This window comes from Agelaius tricolor, unplaced genomic scaffold (assembly GCF_023055355.1).
Source record: "Agelaius tricolor isolate 1412-34295 unplaced genomic scaffold, bAgeTri1.0.p SCAF_19, whole genome shotgun sequence".
Taxonomy (NCBI): Eukaryota; Metazoa; Chordata; class Aves; order Passeriformes; family Icteridae; genus Agelaius; species Agelaius tricolor.
In genome coordinates, this window is record NW_027269279.1 from 13,860,389 (window position 1) to 13,875,347 (window position 14,959).

At 58.4% G+C, this 14,959-nt stretch overlaps 3 protein-coding genes across 3 annotated transcripts; 1 reads left to right on the forward strand and 2 right to left on the reverse strand.

Moving 5' to 3' along the window:
* The first annotated feature begins 462 nt into the window (after positions 1-462).
* Positions 463-6,582, forward strand: ECI1 (enoyl-CoA delta isomerase 1). The gene is made up of 7 exons (XM_071444400.1): positions 463-569; positions 827-973; positions 1,930-2,057; positions 2,634-2,780; positions 3,643-3,764; positions 4,522-4,700; positions 6,081-6,582. Exons 1-7 carry the CDS (start codon positions 530-532, stop codon positions 6,245-6,247), a joined length of 930 nt encoding a protein of 309 aa, XP_071300501.1. The 5' UTR covers positions 463-529; the 3' UTR covers positions 6,248-6,582.
* Positions 6,583-6,814: 232 nt separating this feature from the next.
* LOC139598248 (deoxyribonuclease-1-like 2) lies at positions 6,815-10,036 on the reverse strand. Its single transcript, XM_071444402.1, has 8 exons — positions 9,887-10,036; positions 9,503-9,591; positions 8,430-8,513; positions 8,213-8,313; positions 8,021-8,133; positions 7,599-7,753; positions 7,368-7,464; positions 6,815-6,865 (listed from the first exon to the last, which is right to left on the reverse strand). Exons 1-8 carry the CDS (start codon positions 10,034-10,036, stop codon positions 6,815-6,817), a joined length of 840 nt encoding a protein of 279 aa, XP_071300503.1.
* Positions 10,037-11,595: 1,559 nt separating this feature from the next.
* On the reverse strand, positions 11,596-14,641 carry LOC139598364 (deoxyribonuclease-1-like). The gene is made up of 8 exons (XM_071444685.1): positions 14,495-14,641; positions 13,981-14,069; positions 13,743-13,826; positions 13,505-13,620; positions 12,632-12,744; positions 12,210-12,364; positions 12,033-12,129; positions 11,596-11,737 (listed from the first exon to the last, which is right to left on the reverse strand). The coding sequence occupies exons 1-8, from the start codon at positions 14,639-14,641 to the stop codon at positions 11,684-11,686; spliced, it is 855 nt and encodes a 284-aa protein (XP_071300786.1). The 3' UTR covers positions 11,596-11,683.
* Positions 14,642-14,959: the final 318 nt, after the last annotated feature.

Sequence of the window (14,959 nt, forward strand, 5' to 3'; positions counted from 1 at the left end):
GAGAGATCAGTGCTGGCAGGACACGACAGGGCAGGGCAGGACAGGACGGAGTGGTCAGTGCTGGCAGGACAGGGCAGGACAGGGCAGAACCGGTCAGACGGAGCAGTCAGTGCCGGCAGGACAGGACAGGTCGCACAGAGCGGTCAGTGCTGGCAGGACAGGGCAGGACCGGTCGGATGGAGCAGTCAGTGCCGGCAGGACAGGACAGGTCGCACGGAGCGGTCAGTGCCAGCAGGACAGGACAGGACAGGTCGCACGGAGTGGTCAGTGCCGGCAGGACAGGACAGGACGAAGCGGTCAGTGCCGACAGGACAGGACAGCACAGGACAGGACAGGACAGGACAGGTCGCACGGAGCGGTCTGTGTCCGCAGGACGGGGCCCTGCCGCAGAGCCACCACGAGGGGGCAGCACGCGCGCGCAGCAGCGCCCGAAGTGGGCGGAGCTTTACAGCAATGGGCGTGGCTTCATGTGCCGCCGCAGGCCCCGCCCTCTCCTTAGCCCCGCCCCGTACCCTTGAGCCCTCACAAGATGGCGGCTGCAGCCCTCGCCCGTAGGATCGGCCGCACAGGTGCGCCTGGACCCTGCCCCGACCGCTCCTGCGGCGGGCTCGGCTGTCCCCGAGCCCTCGCTCCTCTCCGTGACCCTCCCTTACCGTCAGGGTGTTCCACGTGTCCCCCTGCCGTGGGGTGGGGTGTCCCTGTATCCTCCCTGAGCGGGTCAGGGTGTCCCCGTGTCCCTCCGTGTCCGTGCAGAGCGGTTTTGGGGAGCGCCCCTCACACCTGTGGGGGCTGTGCCCTTCCCGTCCTTACCTGTCTGTGTCCCCAGGTGTGCTGCCCCTGTGCTGCCGCCTCCCAGCGTGGGACAGGGCCAGCCGGCCGTCCCCCAGCCCCCTGCAGCCCCCGGGCCTCCCGCTCGCCCCGTGCCGCTCCTTCAGCAACAACAAGATCCAGGTGGAGCTGGACGAGAGCTCAGGTACGGCGGGGGGCACGGCCGCGGGGTCACCGTCGACCCACGGGCACTGTGGGGACATCCCTTCCACCCCTGTCCCGTGGCATGTGCGGCTCTGGGCATGGAAAGTCACCAAAGCCCCAGGTGTTGCAGCTGCTTTGGGGGCTCAGGGAGAAGCGCTTGGGGTTGGGAGTCGCACCAGTTGTGGGCACTTCAGGTGGTTGGTGCTACAGACAAATCCTGGCTGTCATTGTCCCCTGCCTGTGCATTGTCCCCTCTCTGGGGGTCCCTGTTTTGGGCACCTGGTTGAGTGGCAGTGCTCCATCAGGGAAGAGCTGTTGGGAATTTCTGTGGCCTGGCTAGCAGGAATAGCTGTCACGTGCTAATGTCCTTGCACTGAACAAAGGTGTCCAGGCCTCTTCCTGTGGCTTCCCAGCTCCTGCTTTCAGGTGTCTGGGTGTGTCCTTGTGCTGTTCCCAGGTGGCCATGGCTGCAGCAGTCAGGGAGAACATCTTGGGTAGGGTAGTGCAGTGTGGGCAGGGACAAGGGCTCAGAGCCCTTCCCTGGTGCTGACAGGCTCACAGCAGGTGTGTGACCCCTGGACACAGGCTGCTTGCTGTGACAGAAGCCACAGGCTCGACCTTCCCCACTGAGGCCAGAGAAAAGGGAACTGCTGGGCACTGTGACCCAGAAGGTGACTGGACTTTAGGACACATGGGGTGCCACCATGCATGGTCTGGTCTGTGCTCCAGTCCACCACCCCCTGAGTGACCCTGGCTTGTGGGTGGATTTGGGCAAAGACAGGACCTTGCCCTTGGCTCTGCTGCTCTGGAAACTTTTAAACAGCCAGGAATGTTGTTGAGTGGGAGTAGGAAGCCACAGTTTGGTGAGGGAGACAGGGAGGTGGGTGAAGCTTCCCTGGGCAGGGCACTGTGAGCTGCTGGGGGGGAGTCTGATGTCTCTGTGCTTATCCTGCTCAGGTGTTGCCATGATGAAGTTCAAGAGTCCCCCAGTGAACAGCCTCAGCCTGGAGTTCCTCACAGAGTTTTCCATAAGCCTGGAGAAGCTGGAGAACAACCGGGCCTGCCGGGGTGTGATCATCACCTCTGTAAGGGTTTGCTCCTGTTTGGGTCACTGGTCACTGGCAAGGGAGGGCCCCAGGCACCTTGGATTGGCTCAGGGAGGAGGGGAGGGGGCTCTTGGAAGGGCCATGATCATTCTTCTGTGCCCTTTTCTAGCAGAGGAATGACAACCAAGTGTTGTGCTTTGTAATGAAAATCAAATCAAATCTGGTTATCTGCCAACCTGACACATCCTGTTACGACTCCTGGCTCACCCACAGGGAGCTGCTGAGAGATGCCAGTGCTTATTTTCAGATGTGGTGTGGGGACAAGGTGATGCCTGGCAATGGGACAGGACAGGTTTTGTGCTGTGTGGGTGATGTACTCACACAGGCACCATGACAATAAGAAATTGTGTTGCAAGCAGAGTCCCAGCACTGCATGCCATGGTAATGGGATAATGCAGGCTGTGGGAGCACTGGGGAGATATTTTCAGAACCCCAAAAGACCCTGATTTATAGCACATATTTATCACCTTCCCTTCCTCCAACTGCCAGGCTGAGAGCTAAAGGATCCTTCCTTCCCTGTGACTCTCAGTGACCTCTGTCTTTTCCCAATTCCAGGCTGTTCCCAAAATATTCTCCTCTGGCCTGGACATCACTGAGATGTGTGGGAAGAGCATGGAGCACTACACTGAGTTCTGGAGAGCAGTGCAGGAGATGTGGCTGCGGCTCTACGGCTCCAACATGGTCACAGTGGCTGCAGTCAACGTAGGTCCCTTGGGCCCACCTTCCTCAGGGTGGCATTGTCACCTGCTGTGGCTGCTCTGGGCTGTGTGGGCAGGGACAGCTGAAAAACCAGGCTGGAATTCATCCAGGGATGTGTCTGTTCAGGGTGTTCAGGCAAAACTGGTGTCTGTCAGTTCTGTGGGGTGTGGGAAGGTATGGGAGTGTGGGATGCTGCAGGCTCTGTGTAAGCTGCAGGCACTGCTGGGTTACATTTCAGCATTTCCAGCAGGTTTTGCTCCTCCAGCTGGGGTTCTTGGCCAACAGGAAAGTGCTGCTGGAGTCTCCATGCCCATGGATGGGTCATTACATTTTTGGTGTCTTGTTTTCATTTTCCAGGGAGGTGCTGCCCTGGCAGCTCACAGTGGTGTCTGTCCACAGCCCCCCCTGAAGGCACTTGGGTTTTCTCTCAGGCATCCTGTGCAGGGCTGAGCAGCACTGAGCCGTGGAAAAGATGGAAGGGAAATCTTCCCTGTGAGGGGGGTGAGGCCCTAGAACATGTTGCCCAGAGAAGCTGTGGCTGCTCCATCCCTGGAAGTGTCCAAGGCCAGGCTGGATGGAGTTCTGAGCAACCTGATCTAGTGGAAGGGTTAGGGTTAGGGTTAGGGGGCTGGGGCTGGGAATGAAATGGGCTCTAAGGTGCCTTCCAACCCAAACCCTCCTGTGGCTCTATGAAACCCTGATAAACATCAGAAACCTTCTTTAGAACCGTTTTGAATCAGGTGATCAGAAATTTAGGGGACATCTGCTCTGTCTTCCTGGTGTCTTCTGCGCTCTGGAGTGATCAGCAGGGCTGGGGGGTGTTTGTAACCATGTCCTGGTCTCACTGTGTCCTTCTCTCTGCCAGGGTTCCAGCCCAGCTGGGGGCTGCCTTATGGCCCTGTCGTGTGACTACAGGATCATGGCAGAGAACCCCAAATTCAGCATCGGCCTGAACGAGGCCCAGCTGGGCATTGTGGCTCCCTTCTGGTAGGACACTGCCTCCCACTTGTAATATCATGTGTAGATCTCTAGAAAGAATTCATCTCCAAGTCGTTAATTAGTCAGTTTGCCAGGTCATGGTGGTGTGGTTTGTGTGTCAGGGGTCAGGTATTTGCAGCTGCAGGAGATGACACCTCATTTCTGTCCTGTCCTGCAGGAAAAGCTGAAAAGCTTTCAGGCTGCAGAATGTCCTCACATCCTGCACCAAGGACCTCAGTTCTGGCCCTGCAATTAGCTCCAGAACTAGTGCTGGGAGGTCTCATGGGTCAGGCTCAGTCTGGGAATAGGCTTTTCTCTGAGTACACACTGTGTACCTGCAAAATCCAACAGTGTGGAGATCTCTGAAAGCATGGAGGCACCAAGACACTGACACACAGGCCCTTGTTTGCCCTAGGAATGTGTAAATGTACTGTTGGGAAGGAGCTTTCAGTCACAGCAAGTGGGTACCCACAGGCACTGAGAGTAAAAAGAGCAGCTTTCTTACAGAGGAGAGGGAACTCTCTTGGGGTACTCCCAAAAATGGCTCTTCTCACACCATTTTCACATCATGACTGAGCCCACAGCTGCTGTTCAGAGCCCTGAGCCTGGGGAGTGGGACCAGGATGTTCTCAGAGCCCTGAACCTGAGGAGTGGGACCAGGATGCTCTCAGAGCCCTGAGCCTGGGGAGTGGGACCAGGGTGCTGTCAGCTCTTGGTGTCCAGGTGAGCTGCCCCTGAGCATGGCTTTCCCTCCCATCTCTTGCAGGTTTAAGGACACGTTTGTGAATGTTGTGGGACACCGAATTGCTGAACGCTCCCTCCAGCTGGGCTCCCTCCACCCTGCACCTGAGGCCCACAAGCTGGGCCTCGTGGATGAGCTGGTGCCAGAGGAGAAGCTCATGGAGAAGGCTGCAGCTGTCATGGCACAGTGGCTGGCCCTTCCTGGTAAACCTCTGTCAGAACAGGAGGGGACCTGGTCTGAGTGGGAAGTGCTGGTGCCTGGGAGCTAACAGTGTAACAGTTTCCATTGAAAGGGGAGGTTTGGATGGCTGGGAGGTAGGAAAGCTCAGCCCAGCAGCCTTGGGCTAAAGGAGAGGGACACTGTGCTAATGTTCAGGGCACGTGGCTCCAGCTCAGCTCATCCTGCCAGACCTGCTGAGTCAGTCTGGAGGTGTCTGAGCTCCACAGACAAACTGAATCTCTGTCAGTGGAGGTGTTAGCCCAGGAAAGCTGCCATGGAGCTGAGTGAACAGGCTGGGTGAGAGCTCCTGGGTGGCTGCCAGCCTGGTTCATGGTCTGAATCAACTCTTGGCACTCTGGATGGCAGTGATGGGGCTGTGGATGAGGGCAGGCAGACAGCACAGGCATCATGTGTTTGGGCTGCTCCATGGCTGCAGCACAAGGCTCCTGGGCTGGGAGAGGGCTCTCCACAGATCTGCCCATGCCACCTCTCCTCCCTGCTGTCCTGGTGTTAGAGTGACACCTCACCCCCCAGACTAGGGAGCAAATCTGAGCTGTGCCCTCTCCTGACTTCCAGGAGGTCCCATGAAGATCTTTCCCCTAAATCAGACCCGTGTCTGGTTGGAGGAGGCTTCAGCACCTGGATGCTGGAGCAATTCGGGGTTCCCAGTGTGTGGATGGAGGGGGTCAGTCCTCATTTCATTGTCACAAAGTGCATGAATAAAACATCTGTGCCCCAGATGTGCTGCACATCACTGCACCTGGCTCTGTGAGGGGTGTGTGCACCTGGCTCTGTGAGGGGTGTGTGCACCTGGCTCTGTGAGGGTGTGAGCAGATATGTGCTCGAGGCCTCAGCCAGCTCCACCAGCCCCTGCTGCTCCAGCAGCATCCACGTGTCCATGTGGAGTGGCACAGGCCCAGGGATGAGCTTGAGGGAAGTGTTGCTGGCTTTGTACAGCATGGTTGGCAGGAGCAGAACTGTCTTGCAGGGATTGAAGGGGTTGGTTCAGGGGAACTTAGAGCCACAGCAGTTTCAAATAAGAAGGAATTTTGGTTGGTTGCTGGTATGTATTGGAGGTGAATATTGGGCTCTGGAGGGCACAGAGAGAAGGAGGTATGAAACTTTTGTCATCTTTGCCAGTAGATCAGTCATTTCCCCACTGAGCAATACAACCATAATTTATTGTGTGAGAATTTATCCAGTTCAGCTCCCAGCTGATGGGTTTTTTTCTTACTCCTCTCCCTGCTGCTTTCAAGAGCACTTTGCTGTGTGAACTATCCCGTTAGACCTGCATTTGGTGGCATTGAGAGCTGGTCAGGGGTGAGACCAGGGCGTGTTGCTCATCCTTGCTGTCCTCTCTGCAGACCATGCCCGCCAGCTCACCAAGACCATGATGAGGAAGGCGGTGTTGGACCGCCTGGTAGCTCACCGGGAGGAAGACATCAAGAACTTCATCAGCTTCGTCTCAAAAGAGTCCATCCAGAAGTCCCTTCGCATGTACATGGAGATGCTGAAGAAGAGGAAGAGCTGAGGGTCCAGCTGGTCCCTGGGAGGTCAAGTCACCCTCTGAACCGCTGCAGGAGCTGTTGGTCTCACAGCGAAGCCACCCGCAGTGCCACCAGTTGGTGACGTGCCACCTGCTCCCACAGCCAGCCAGCTGCCCCTTCCCTTTGTGCCTGTAGAGTGCCTGACACCACTGCTGCCTTCCCCAAGGGCAGGGAGAGTCCACCCAGCCCCCCAAGGAATGGACAGGGACAGGGTCTCAACACGCCGTGGCCCGAGCCTGACGGTCCTTGGATGTCCTCCCTCCTGTCCAACAGTTAATCGTGAAATGAGGTTTGTCAATAAATCTTCAGTGAGGTAGGAGATGGATGCTTTGTTCCATGGCTTGTCTGTGGTCACAGTGTCCTGGCTGGTGGCCTGTCCCCAGGCTCTGGTTCGTGGTGGGCTCTGGGCACAGCCAGCTGCCATCCTTCTCCAGACTGGGATCTGGGGCAGCCCATGCATAGCACTTGTGGGTGGGGCTGAATGGAACACCTTCATGGGGATTGGTGGTGGGAGCTGGAGCTGGATCCTGGTCTGTGGCTGCAGGAGGAGCTCAGGCTGCCAGCTTCACCTCGACTGGGTAGTGGTCACTGACTGCCAGGGCCTGGAGGAGGACAAGAGGTGGGAGATGTTCAGTGAGCCACTCACCCCACACTCTGCTGCTGGGGCTCACAGGGCAGTCAATTGCCCTGCCAGAACCTTCTGTGTGCTGGAGGGGGCACACTGTCCCCAGCCCCAAGACACTCAACACACAAGACTCTCATGGAGAGGTGGCCAGCCGTAGCTTGGGGTGGGCACTGGCAGGGGGCCACCTCCCCTCCAAGCCCCCATGTCTCAGCTAGGGGCTCTGTGCCAGTGATGGGTTGTTGAAGGTTGGCTTGAGTTACCCCATACCTTGAGTCTTGCCCATGGAAGACAATAAAAAGCCCTGTGCGTCTCCTCTCTTCCCAATGGGGACAGGCAGTGACCCCAAATCCCTTGTCCTGTTTCTACCTTTGGGTCCCTTGTCACCTTGAGCCCCTCAAAGAGACAAGGACAGCCCTGCCAGGCTGGGCCAGCTCAGCTTTGGTGCCTGCTAGAGCCCCACATGTGTGATCCTGGCTCACCTCCTCCTGGTCCAGATGGAAAGCACACTGGAAATTGTAGATACCAGCCGAGTTGGACAGGACGCTTCTCTTCAGCTTGCTGCCACACACCACGATCCTGCAGGGGAGATGTGCGTGGATGGTGGGTGCCACTGCTGCCCCTGCTGGCAGTGCAGGGGGTCCCTGGGGTGCCAGGGAAGGGGACAGTGGTGCCAGGGAAGGGGACAGTGGTGCCGTGGTGGCAGTGCTGACCTGTCATAGGCGCAGTCTGACTTGCCCACGGTGGTGTCGGCGCTGTCGGGGATCAGCCATTTGAAGATGTCGCTGGTGCGCAGGCGGATGGAGGGCCAGTCACCGGGCTGCACGTACGAGCAGTCGGCATTGAAGTCCCCCAGGAACATCATGTTCTACAGGGAAGATGGGAGCTGTGGTGGTGAGCTGTTCCTGCCACCAGCCCTCCCATGGGGGTGGCAGGGACCACCCTGTCACGGAGCAGGAACAGGGTTCTCACCCCACCACTCCTGCACTGGCTGTGCGCGCCTCGAATCAGGGTCCCAGTGTGGGTCAGACAGTCCCTGAGGCTCCGTGCCCAACCTCTGTGTGCCCCCCAGTGCTGGTGACGCTCACATCAGTCCCCCAACCTCTGTGTGCCCCCCAGTGCTGGTGACACTCACATCAGTCCCCCACTTGTTGATGATGGCCAGGTAGACGTCGTAGAGTGCATCAATCTCAGCAACAGCATTGTGTGGGGCTGAGTGCAGGGGCACCAGCACAAACTCCTTCACCTCTGCCACGGGAGAGAGGGATGTCAGCCCTACAGCCACCCCATGCCACAACCCATGAGGGCCACTTGTTCCCCCACTTACTGGTGCTGGGTGCTGAGACCCTCAGGATGAATGGCTCCCTGCTGAAGACATCCTGGGGGTCCTCATACTGGTAGGTGTCCACCACAGACACAACATCTGTCCTGTGGCAACAAAAGGATGGTGACCCTGGGACTTGGCACAGCCCCTGTGTCCCCTCCCTGGTGCTGGTGGCCCTGCAGTGCCATGTCACAGGCTGCAGCACTGCCAGCCCCATTACCTGTAGATAAACAGGTACATCTCCTTGTAGTTCTCCCGTCCCAGGGGGCCACTGATCTCGTAGTCGTACTGGGATGTGGATGCACTGCAGAGACACAAAGGCAGGACAGTGACGTGGCTGGGACCGTCCTGGATTGGCTTTGGCATGTCTGGGAGCTGAGTGGCCCCAGGGTTTGCACCAGCTGGTCCTGCTCTGGAGTCCCCATGGTTCACAGTGCCCTGGTTGTGGGGTGACATGAGATAGAGTGGCTCTGAAGCCCCCAAAGCCTCTCCCCCAGGGGCTCCTTGGGCACAGCATGACGTGGGGCGGCTCCTGTCACCCTTTCTCTGCAGGGACATTCCTTACCTTCATTTGCAGCAGAGCTAAATTAGGTCAGTGAGTAGCCTGGGGCTCTGCAGCACCCAGCGTCACCCTCCCTGCCCTGGCTGCTTTGTGACCATGCTGGAGGGGACACGGGGTGAGGACATGGGCTGGGCACACCTGCTCAGGAGCATTAGCTGCCTTTCGACACGGCAGCAGCAGCAGCTTCCGCATGGTCCTGAGCTGTGCCCTCTTCCAAAACTGGGTCAGCACCCAGCTGGTGGGGGGCTGCCACCCTGCTGTGGCCAGTTTTAGCCCACCTCAGCAGCCCCTTTTCCTCCCAGGGTACCAGAACCACCCCCTCAAAGCACCATCCACTGCTGGGCCCATCCTGGGGTGCCCTGGCCACTCACAGGGTGTTGGGGTGCAAGGTCTGCCTGTCCCTTCCTCCCCCTCTCTTGCTTCTGCCCTGTCCTGTTGAATTTTGGAGACTGAGCTTGCCAGAGCTGTAGTTCCTTTCCATCCTGCATGCTCTGGTGAGCTTACAGCTTTCAGAAGGGATTTGTATCCCTTGTATCCCCATTCCCTTCACTGGATTATCCCCAGTGTTGTTTTCAGTGCCTCCTCCTTGCCCCAGCACGTTTCTCCTAATATCCTATTTTTTTTTCCCAAAAATAAACTCTCTGTTGATGGGTAACTTTTTTCCTCTTACTGCTCAGGCAACCTGGCTTTCCCTGCTGGTGCTGCCATCCCAGTCCCAGCCCCTGTTGTACCTGTTGAGCTGCTCCATGAGCTGGGTGACGGCGCTGAGGTCGGAGTCGCGCACCTCCTGCACCAGCACCACGTCGTAGCGGCGCAGGACCTGCGGGGCCGAGGGGCACAGCTCAGGGCCACTCTCCCAGCCACCTCCCAGCCAGGGACATGGCTTCAGCACCATGGGGACTTGCATGTCCCTTGGAGCCAGGGCAGATGCCCCCAGGGAGGGCTCAGAGGGACTGTAGGTTGTGCCTGACACCCCAGCAAGCCTTCATCCACCCAGGCCATCCCCAGCACTGCGATGCCATCCCATCCTCAGCCACATCCCCATGTCTCTGACACAGGAGCCCTGTTGGGGTCTGTCCCAGCACACAATCCCATGGTCCACTGGCTACACTCACATTGATGATGATCTCTGCCACTTCCTTGTTGGACATCTTGGTGTCACCAAAGGACTGGATGTTGAAGGCACCGATGCGCAGCATGGCAGTGGCTGGGCACAGGAGGAGAGCCACAGCCAGCAGGGACAATTCCAGTGTCACAGTCCCCATTCTTCCAGGATTGATGCTGGGTCACAGGGGTGCAGGGATGGGAGATGAACTCGGAACACTATTTTGAGTTTGAGGTGGAGGAAAAAAACATATAGATCCTTCCAAAGTCCTGGTGTGTGACAGTGTGTCATGGTGGGCATTGCCCAGAGCAGGTTGCAGAGCTGGTGTGGGCAGTCTGCCAGCTCACCACTCCCAAAGAAGATAAATCCTGTCTCACCACTGTGAGCCTGCCTCTTCCAGCTCCAGCGATCACCCAGCTCCACTCCCCCACCAGGGTGTCTTCACTGCCCACCAGCCCCATCCACCACTGCCAGCATTCCAGGCACCCCAGGCTGTTCCACATCCTTAAACTTCACCACACCCCCCCCCCCCCCTTACTGCTGGGGTAAGGAGCCTCATCCCAACTCATCCCAGTTCATCCAGTCCCACCTGGTTGCAGTTGAAGGTGCTGATCCCGGAGCCGTCCTTACCTGGCTGAAGGTGCAGCACCTCTGCCCTGCCGGCAGCAGGACGGGCAGCTTTATTCCCGGCAAAGCAGGATGAGTCTGACACCCCCTGGGGGTTTTGACATAACTTTGAGCTCCTTCCCACATTGGGAAACCAAAAATCCCACAGGGTGACAGGGTGGGGCCAGCACAGCCATCCCTGTGCTGACGCAGCAAAGGACAGACAGGGAGACTTGGAAATGCTGGGGCATCCCTGTGGGACTGGGTGGGTGTGTGGGACTTGGGGGCTGCCATCTGGGGTGGCACCTGGACCATAGAGTGGGCACGGTGGCCAGGCAAGAGGTGAAGGGCGCTGGCCTTAATTGGATGATTCAGACAGTGTAATTAGAGGGAAGAGAAGGAAATGGCCAGTGTGTGGGTCAGGCAGGTGAGCACCACCAGCCATGGCAAGAGGGGATGGCTGCAAACCCCTGCAGCAGCCCCAGTGTCACCCAGAACAGCCCCACTGGTGACCCAAAGTAGCCCCAGGAGGGCTGGCATTCCCCATGCCAATCCATGGCATTCCCATGGCCCATGGCATCGCCCCAGGATGACAACAGAGCTGGCTGTGGCGGCTGCTCATGCCAGGACTTGCCAGACTCTCATGTGCACCTCCAGGTTTTGTATCCTCACACCCAGTCTCGGGATGAGTCCCCTGTCCCTCGGTGCTGTGTCGGCACCGAAACCCCTGGGAAGCCCCAAGCCCCCTAGGAGCTGACTCACATCCTCCCTGCACCCTGTCAGTGCCCTGTCAGCAGCCCTGCAGTCAGAGCCAGGCAGGCTCTGCCAGAATGTGGCCCTGTGAGCTGGCAGCAGAGCATCCTGCACCCTGGAAAGGCTGGAGCTCCCCAGCCCCTTCCCAGAGTCCTGGCTTTGCCACCATCAGCTGAGAAGGAAGCAGAGCTCACTTGGAGCCTCCCTGGTTCTCTGGCAGGGGGCTGAGGGGCTTCTGGGGATACTGAAGGGACCTCTCTTCCAGAGCTGCAGATGCAGGAAAAGGCTCATTTTTAATGGAAGCAGAAAGCAAAAAACTTCCACAGGAGCTCAAGGACTCCTTGCAGGGACAGTGGGCAGCTTGGCTGGCACCAGTGGCGCGTGGGCTCCCACGAGGGATGCAGGTGTTTGCTGAGGTGTCCTGGTAGCCACTGGAGTGGGGACAGGCTCAGAGGGCTTTCAGGGTCACCTCCACTGGGAAATGGTCGCTGACAGCCAAAGCCTGCGTGAGGGAGAGCAGAGTCACCCTGACCACAGTCAGCTCATAAATCCTGAGCTCATCTGGACCCACTGCCACTGTCATAGCTGGCTGAGACTCCAGCGTTCCACTCCAACCCCCAAAATTTAGACCATACCCCAAAATGCTCGATGTGGAGGGTTGATTTGGTACAACAGCTGGGGTTAGGCCACCCTTAGGGGCACCCTTGGGAACAGGGAGCCCTCCCATGCTCCCAGGAGCTATGGTGGGGCACATCCCAATGCTGGTGGGCTCATGCCCCAGCCAGCCCCTCACTCACATCCTTCATCTGGAGCTGGAATTTCTTCTGGAAGTTGTTGACAGTGGCAGAGCCAGGTTCAATGTCTTGGCGCAGGGCGGTGCCGCAGGCGACGATGCTGCCGAGGCATCGGGGGGGTGTCAGTGCCCTTCAGTGCTCCCCATGCCAGCCCCCCGTGCCCCCTGGCACGGCACCCACCGGTCGTAGGCGCAGTCGGTGTCGGCCACGGTGGTGTCGGCGCTGTCGGGGATCAGCCACTCGCAGGCGCGCAGGGAGCGCAGGCGGATGGATGGCCACTGGGAGCTGGGCACGTACGAGCAGTCAGCGTTGAAATCACCCAGGAACATCATGTCCTGCAGGGCACTGCACTGAGTCCCTGTCCCTTTAGGGAGCAAGGACTGCCTAAAATCTTAAGGGAGATTTTTTAATCTACAAATCCCCCTGAGGTGACCCATCATGCAGGGACAAGCCCCCAGGAATGGCCGGAGGGCCATCCAGCAGCTCCCTGCCTGGAGACTGATGGCATGGCCCCTGCTCTGATGGGTACAAGAGGCCTCCTGTGGGACCTGCTCATCCCCTTGCTGCCCTGGGGAGGAGCCAAGCTCCCCAACGCTGCTTACATTGGTCCCCCACTTGTTGATGACATCGGTGTAGACATCATAGAGCGCGTCGATCTCCTGTACTGCGTGGCTGGGCTCCGAATGCAGAGGCACCAACACGAACTCCTGCACCTCTGCAGGACAGCTGGCCATCAGCCCCTGGCTTGGTGCATCTCCTGAGCAGGGAATGGGAACCCCAGGAAACCACCCCAGACCAAGCCCCAGCTAATGGCCAGGAAAAGTATTTGAAGGGAAAGGGTGTGATGAGTTTGGTGCTCTGCCTGTCCCTCAGACTGGAAATTCCAGTGGGGAGCTGCATGCCTTTGTGCATTGTTTGGGGTTTGCTCCTTGTTTCCCATTAGCATTTGCAAGCCAATATGGTTTTGGGCAGGAGATGGGATAGTGTGTGTGCCCTGAGGAGGTTCCCAGGAGATGGAGGTGATGGCATGGGGTAGGCAATGGAACGAAGTGGGAAATGGGACATGATGGGAGACACAAGGGATGGGGGATGACAGGTGATAGGAGATGGTACATGATGGGAGATGGCACCCAGCCAGAGGAAGCAGGTGGTGGGATATGGCACAAGATGGGAGGTAGCACATAATGGGATGTAGGACACGATGGGAAGCAGCTGGAGATGGGAGATGGCACACAACTGGAGAGAGCTCATGGTGGGAGATGACAGGTGATTGGTAGGAGATGGTACATGGTGGGAAACAGCAGGGGTTACTGGCCATGCTGGGCAGGGACATAGGACCCCTGGGCACCCATGGGTGGGACCCTGGTGAAGGATTGCAACCCCCCTGTGCTTGGCAGGCACAGCTCTGGGCTCAGCCCTGCGTGGAGGGGACCCTGTGCCAGGTCTGGGCATCCCCCAAGGTGGGCTCTGCTCACGTGTGGTGGGTGAGGAGAACTTCACAATGAAGGGCTCCCTGCTGAAGGTGTCATTCCCACAGGGTTCACAGCCATCATCGTAGTAGTAGCTTCCCAGCACGGAGACCATGTCTGACCTGAGGGAGGAGAGCAGGGCAGCCCCCAGCACTGCTCCTGCACAGCCCAGGCCCCCAAAGGTACCCATCCCCTTTGGGGGTGCTGGGGAGGGTGGCAGGTGACACCTGGCAGCATCCCTTACCTGTAGATGAAGAGGTACTGCTCCTTGTAGGTGCCCCGACCCAGGGGGACGCTGATCAAAAACTCGTATGGGCGCTTCCCAGCACTGGGAGCAAGTTATGGAGAAGGTGAGAGGAGGCTCCTGGTGCTCCCCAGCATCCACCAGGCTCTCTCCAGCTGAGCCAGAGGTGCCCTGGCAGGGCTGGAATCCACCCCAGAGTCCCCTTTGCAGACACTCCCACACCAAGCCATTGGGTCACCTGTTGAGCTGGTCCATGAGGTCATGGACGGCGCTCAGGTCGGCATCCCGCACCTCCTGCACCAGCACGATGTCGTACTCCGACAGGATCTGGGGGGACAAGCTCAGAGCTGCTCTCCCCTGGCCAGGAGCTGCTCTGGGGTTGCTCTTCTGGGCTGCAAAGGCTCCCAGGCTGGCAGTGGGAGGGCAGCAGGGACCTCCGGGCCAGGGAGGGACCCCGGTGCTGGTGTGCCCTTTGTGTCCACCACCACCTACCCAGCAGCTGCTCCAGGGGAGGAACCTGGGCAGCATCAAATTCACCCAGCCTTGACTGGGGACCTGCAAGGGTGGAGATGGCCTGAGGTGGGAGATGGTGATGGGGGAAGAGAAGATGTATGGGTAGATGAACGGATGGATGGATGGATGGATGGATGGATGGATGGAAGGAAGGATGTAGGAAGCAGGTGTCCCACTGCCCAAGCTGGCTGCATCCCAGAAAGCAGAGCATGTCCAGGCCTGCTCCTCCCCACACTCACAGAGACAATGATGTTTGCGATGGTCTGGTTGGCCATCTTGGTGTCCCCAAAGGCTCTGATGTTGAAGGCACCAATCTTCAGCGTGTTGGCCACGTGCAGCAGGAGAGCTGTGACCAGCAGCGACAGCACCGGCCTTGAGGCTGCCATCCTGTGCAGAGGTGCAGGAGGGGCTCAGCTGAGAGGGGGATTTAGGACAGACAACAGGGATAGCCAGGGTATTCCTGCTGGCCATACTGGTTTCACTGGGAGCCATCTGTTTTCTGGGGAACCACCAGGATGCAGGGGTTGTACCTCTGTTGCATGGGGCCTCATCCTACCTGTCCCTCCTGGAAGGAGACCAGGCCACTCACAAGGCTGGAGTGGAAAATTCCCTGGCCAGCGAGTAAGTGTCATTTCATAGTGACACAGAGCAGTCACTTCCTCATTCCCCATGAGGAAGAGCTCAGCCTGGACACCTCTTCTGGC

What these genes read in the sequence shown, in the direction of transcription:
- ECI1 (XM_071444400.1), top strand. Translation starts at nt 530, where the DNA reads ATGGCGGCTGCAGCCCTCGCCCGTAGGATCGGCCGCACAG. An exon ending in GGAGCTGGACGAGAGCTCAG is followed by an intron (nt 974 to 1,929) that starts GTACGGCGGGGG and finishes TATCCTGCTCAG; the next exon opens with GTGTTGCCATGATGAAGTTC. An exon ending in GGGGTGTGATCATCACCTCT is followed by an intron (nt 2,058 to 2,633) that starts GTAAGGGTTTGC and finishes TCCCAATTCCAG; the next exon opens with GCTGTTCCCAAAATATTCTC.
- LOC139598248 (XM_071444402.1), bottom strand. Translation starts at nt 10,036, where the DNA reads ATGGGGACTGTGACACTGGAATTGTCCCTGCTGGCTGTGGCTCTCCTC. An exon ending in CTCATGGAGCAGCTCAACAG is followed by an intron (nt 8,514 to 9,502) that starts GTACAACAGGGG and finishes GTGTCTCTGCAG; the next exon opens with TGCATCCACATCCCAGTACG. An exon ending in TCAACAAGTGGGGGACTGAT is followed by an intron (nt 7,754 to 8,020) that starts GTGAGTGTCACC and finishes TCTTCCCTGTAG; the next exon opens with AACATGATGTTCCTGGGGGA.
- LOC139598364 (XM_071444685.1), bottom strand. Translation starts at nt 14,641, where the DNA reads ATGGCAGCCTCAAGGCCGGTGCTGTCGCTGCTGGTCACAGCTCTCCTG. An exon ending in CTCATGGACCAGCTCAACAG is followed by an intron (nt 13,827 to 13,980) that starts GTGACCCAATGG and finishes ACTTGCTCCCAG; the next exon opens with TGCTGGGAAGCGCCCATACG. An exon ending in CAGTACCTCTTCATCTACAG is followed by an intron (nt 13,621 to 13,742) that starts GTAAGGGATGCT and finishes CTCCTCCCTCAG; the next exon opens with GTCAGACATGGTCTCCGTGC.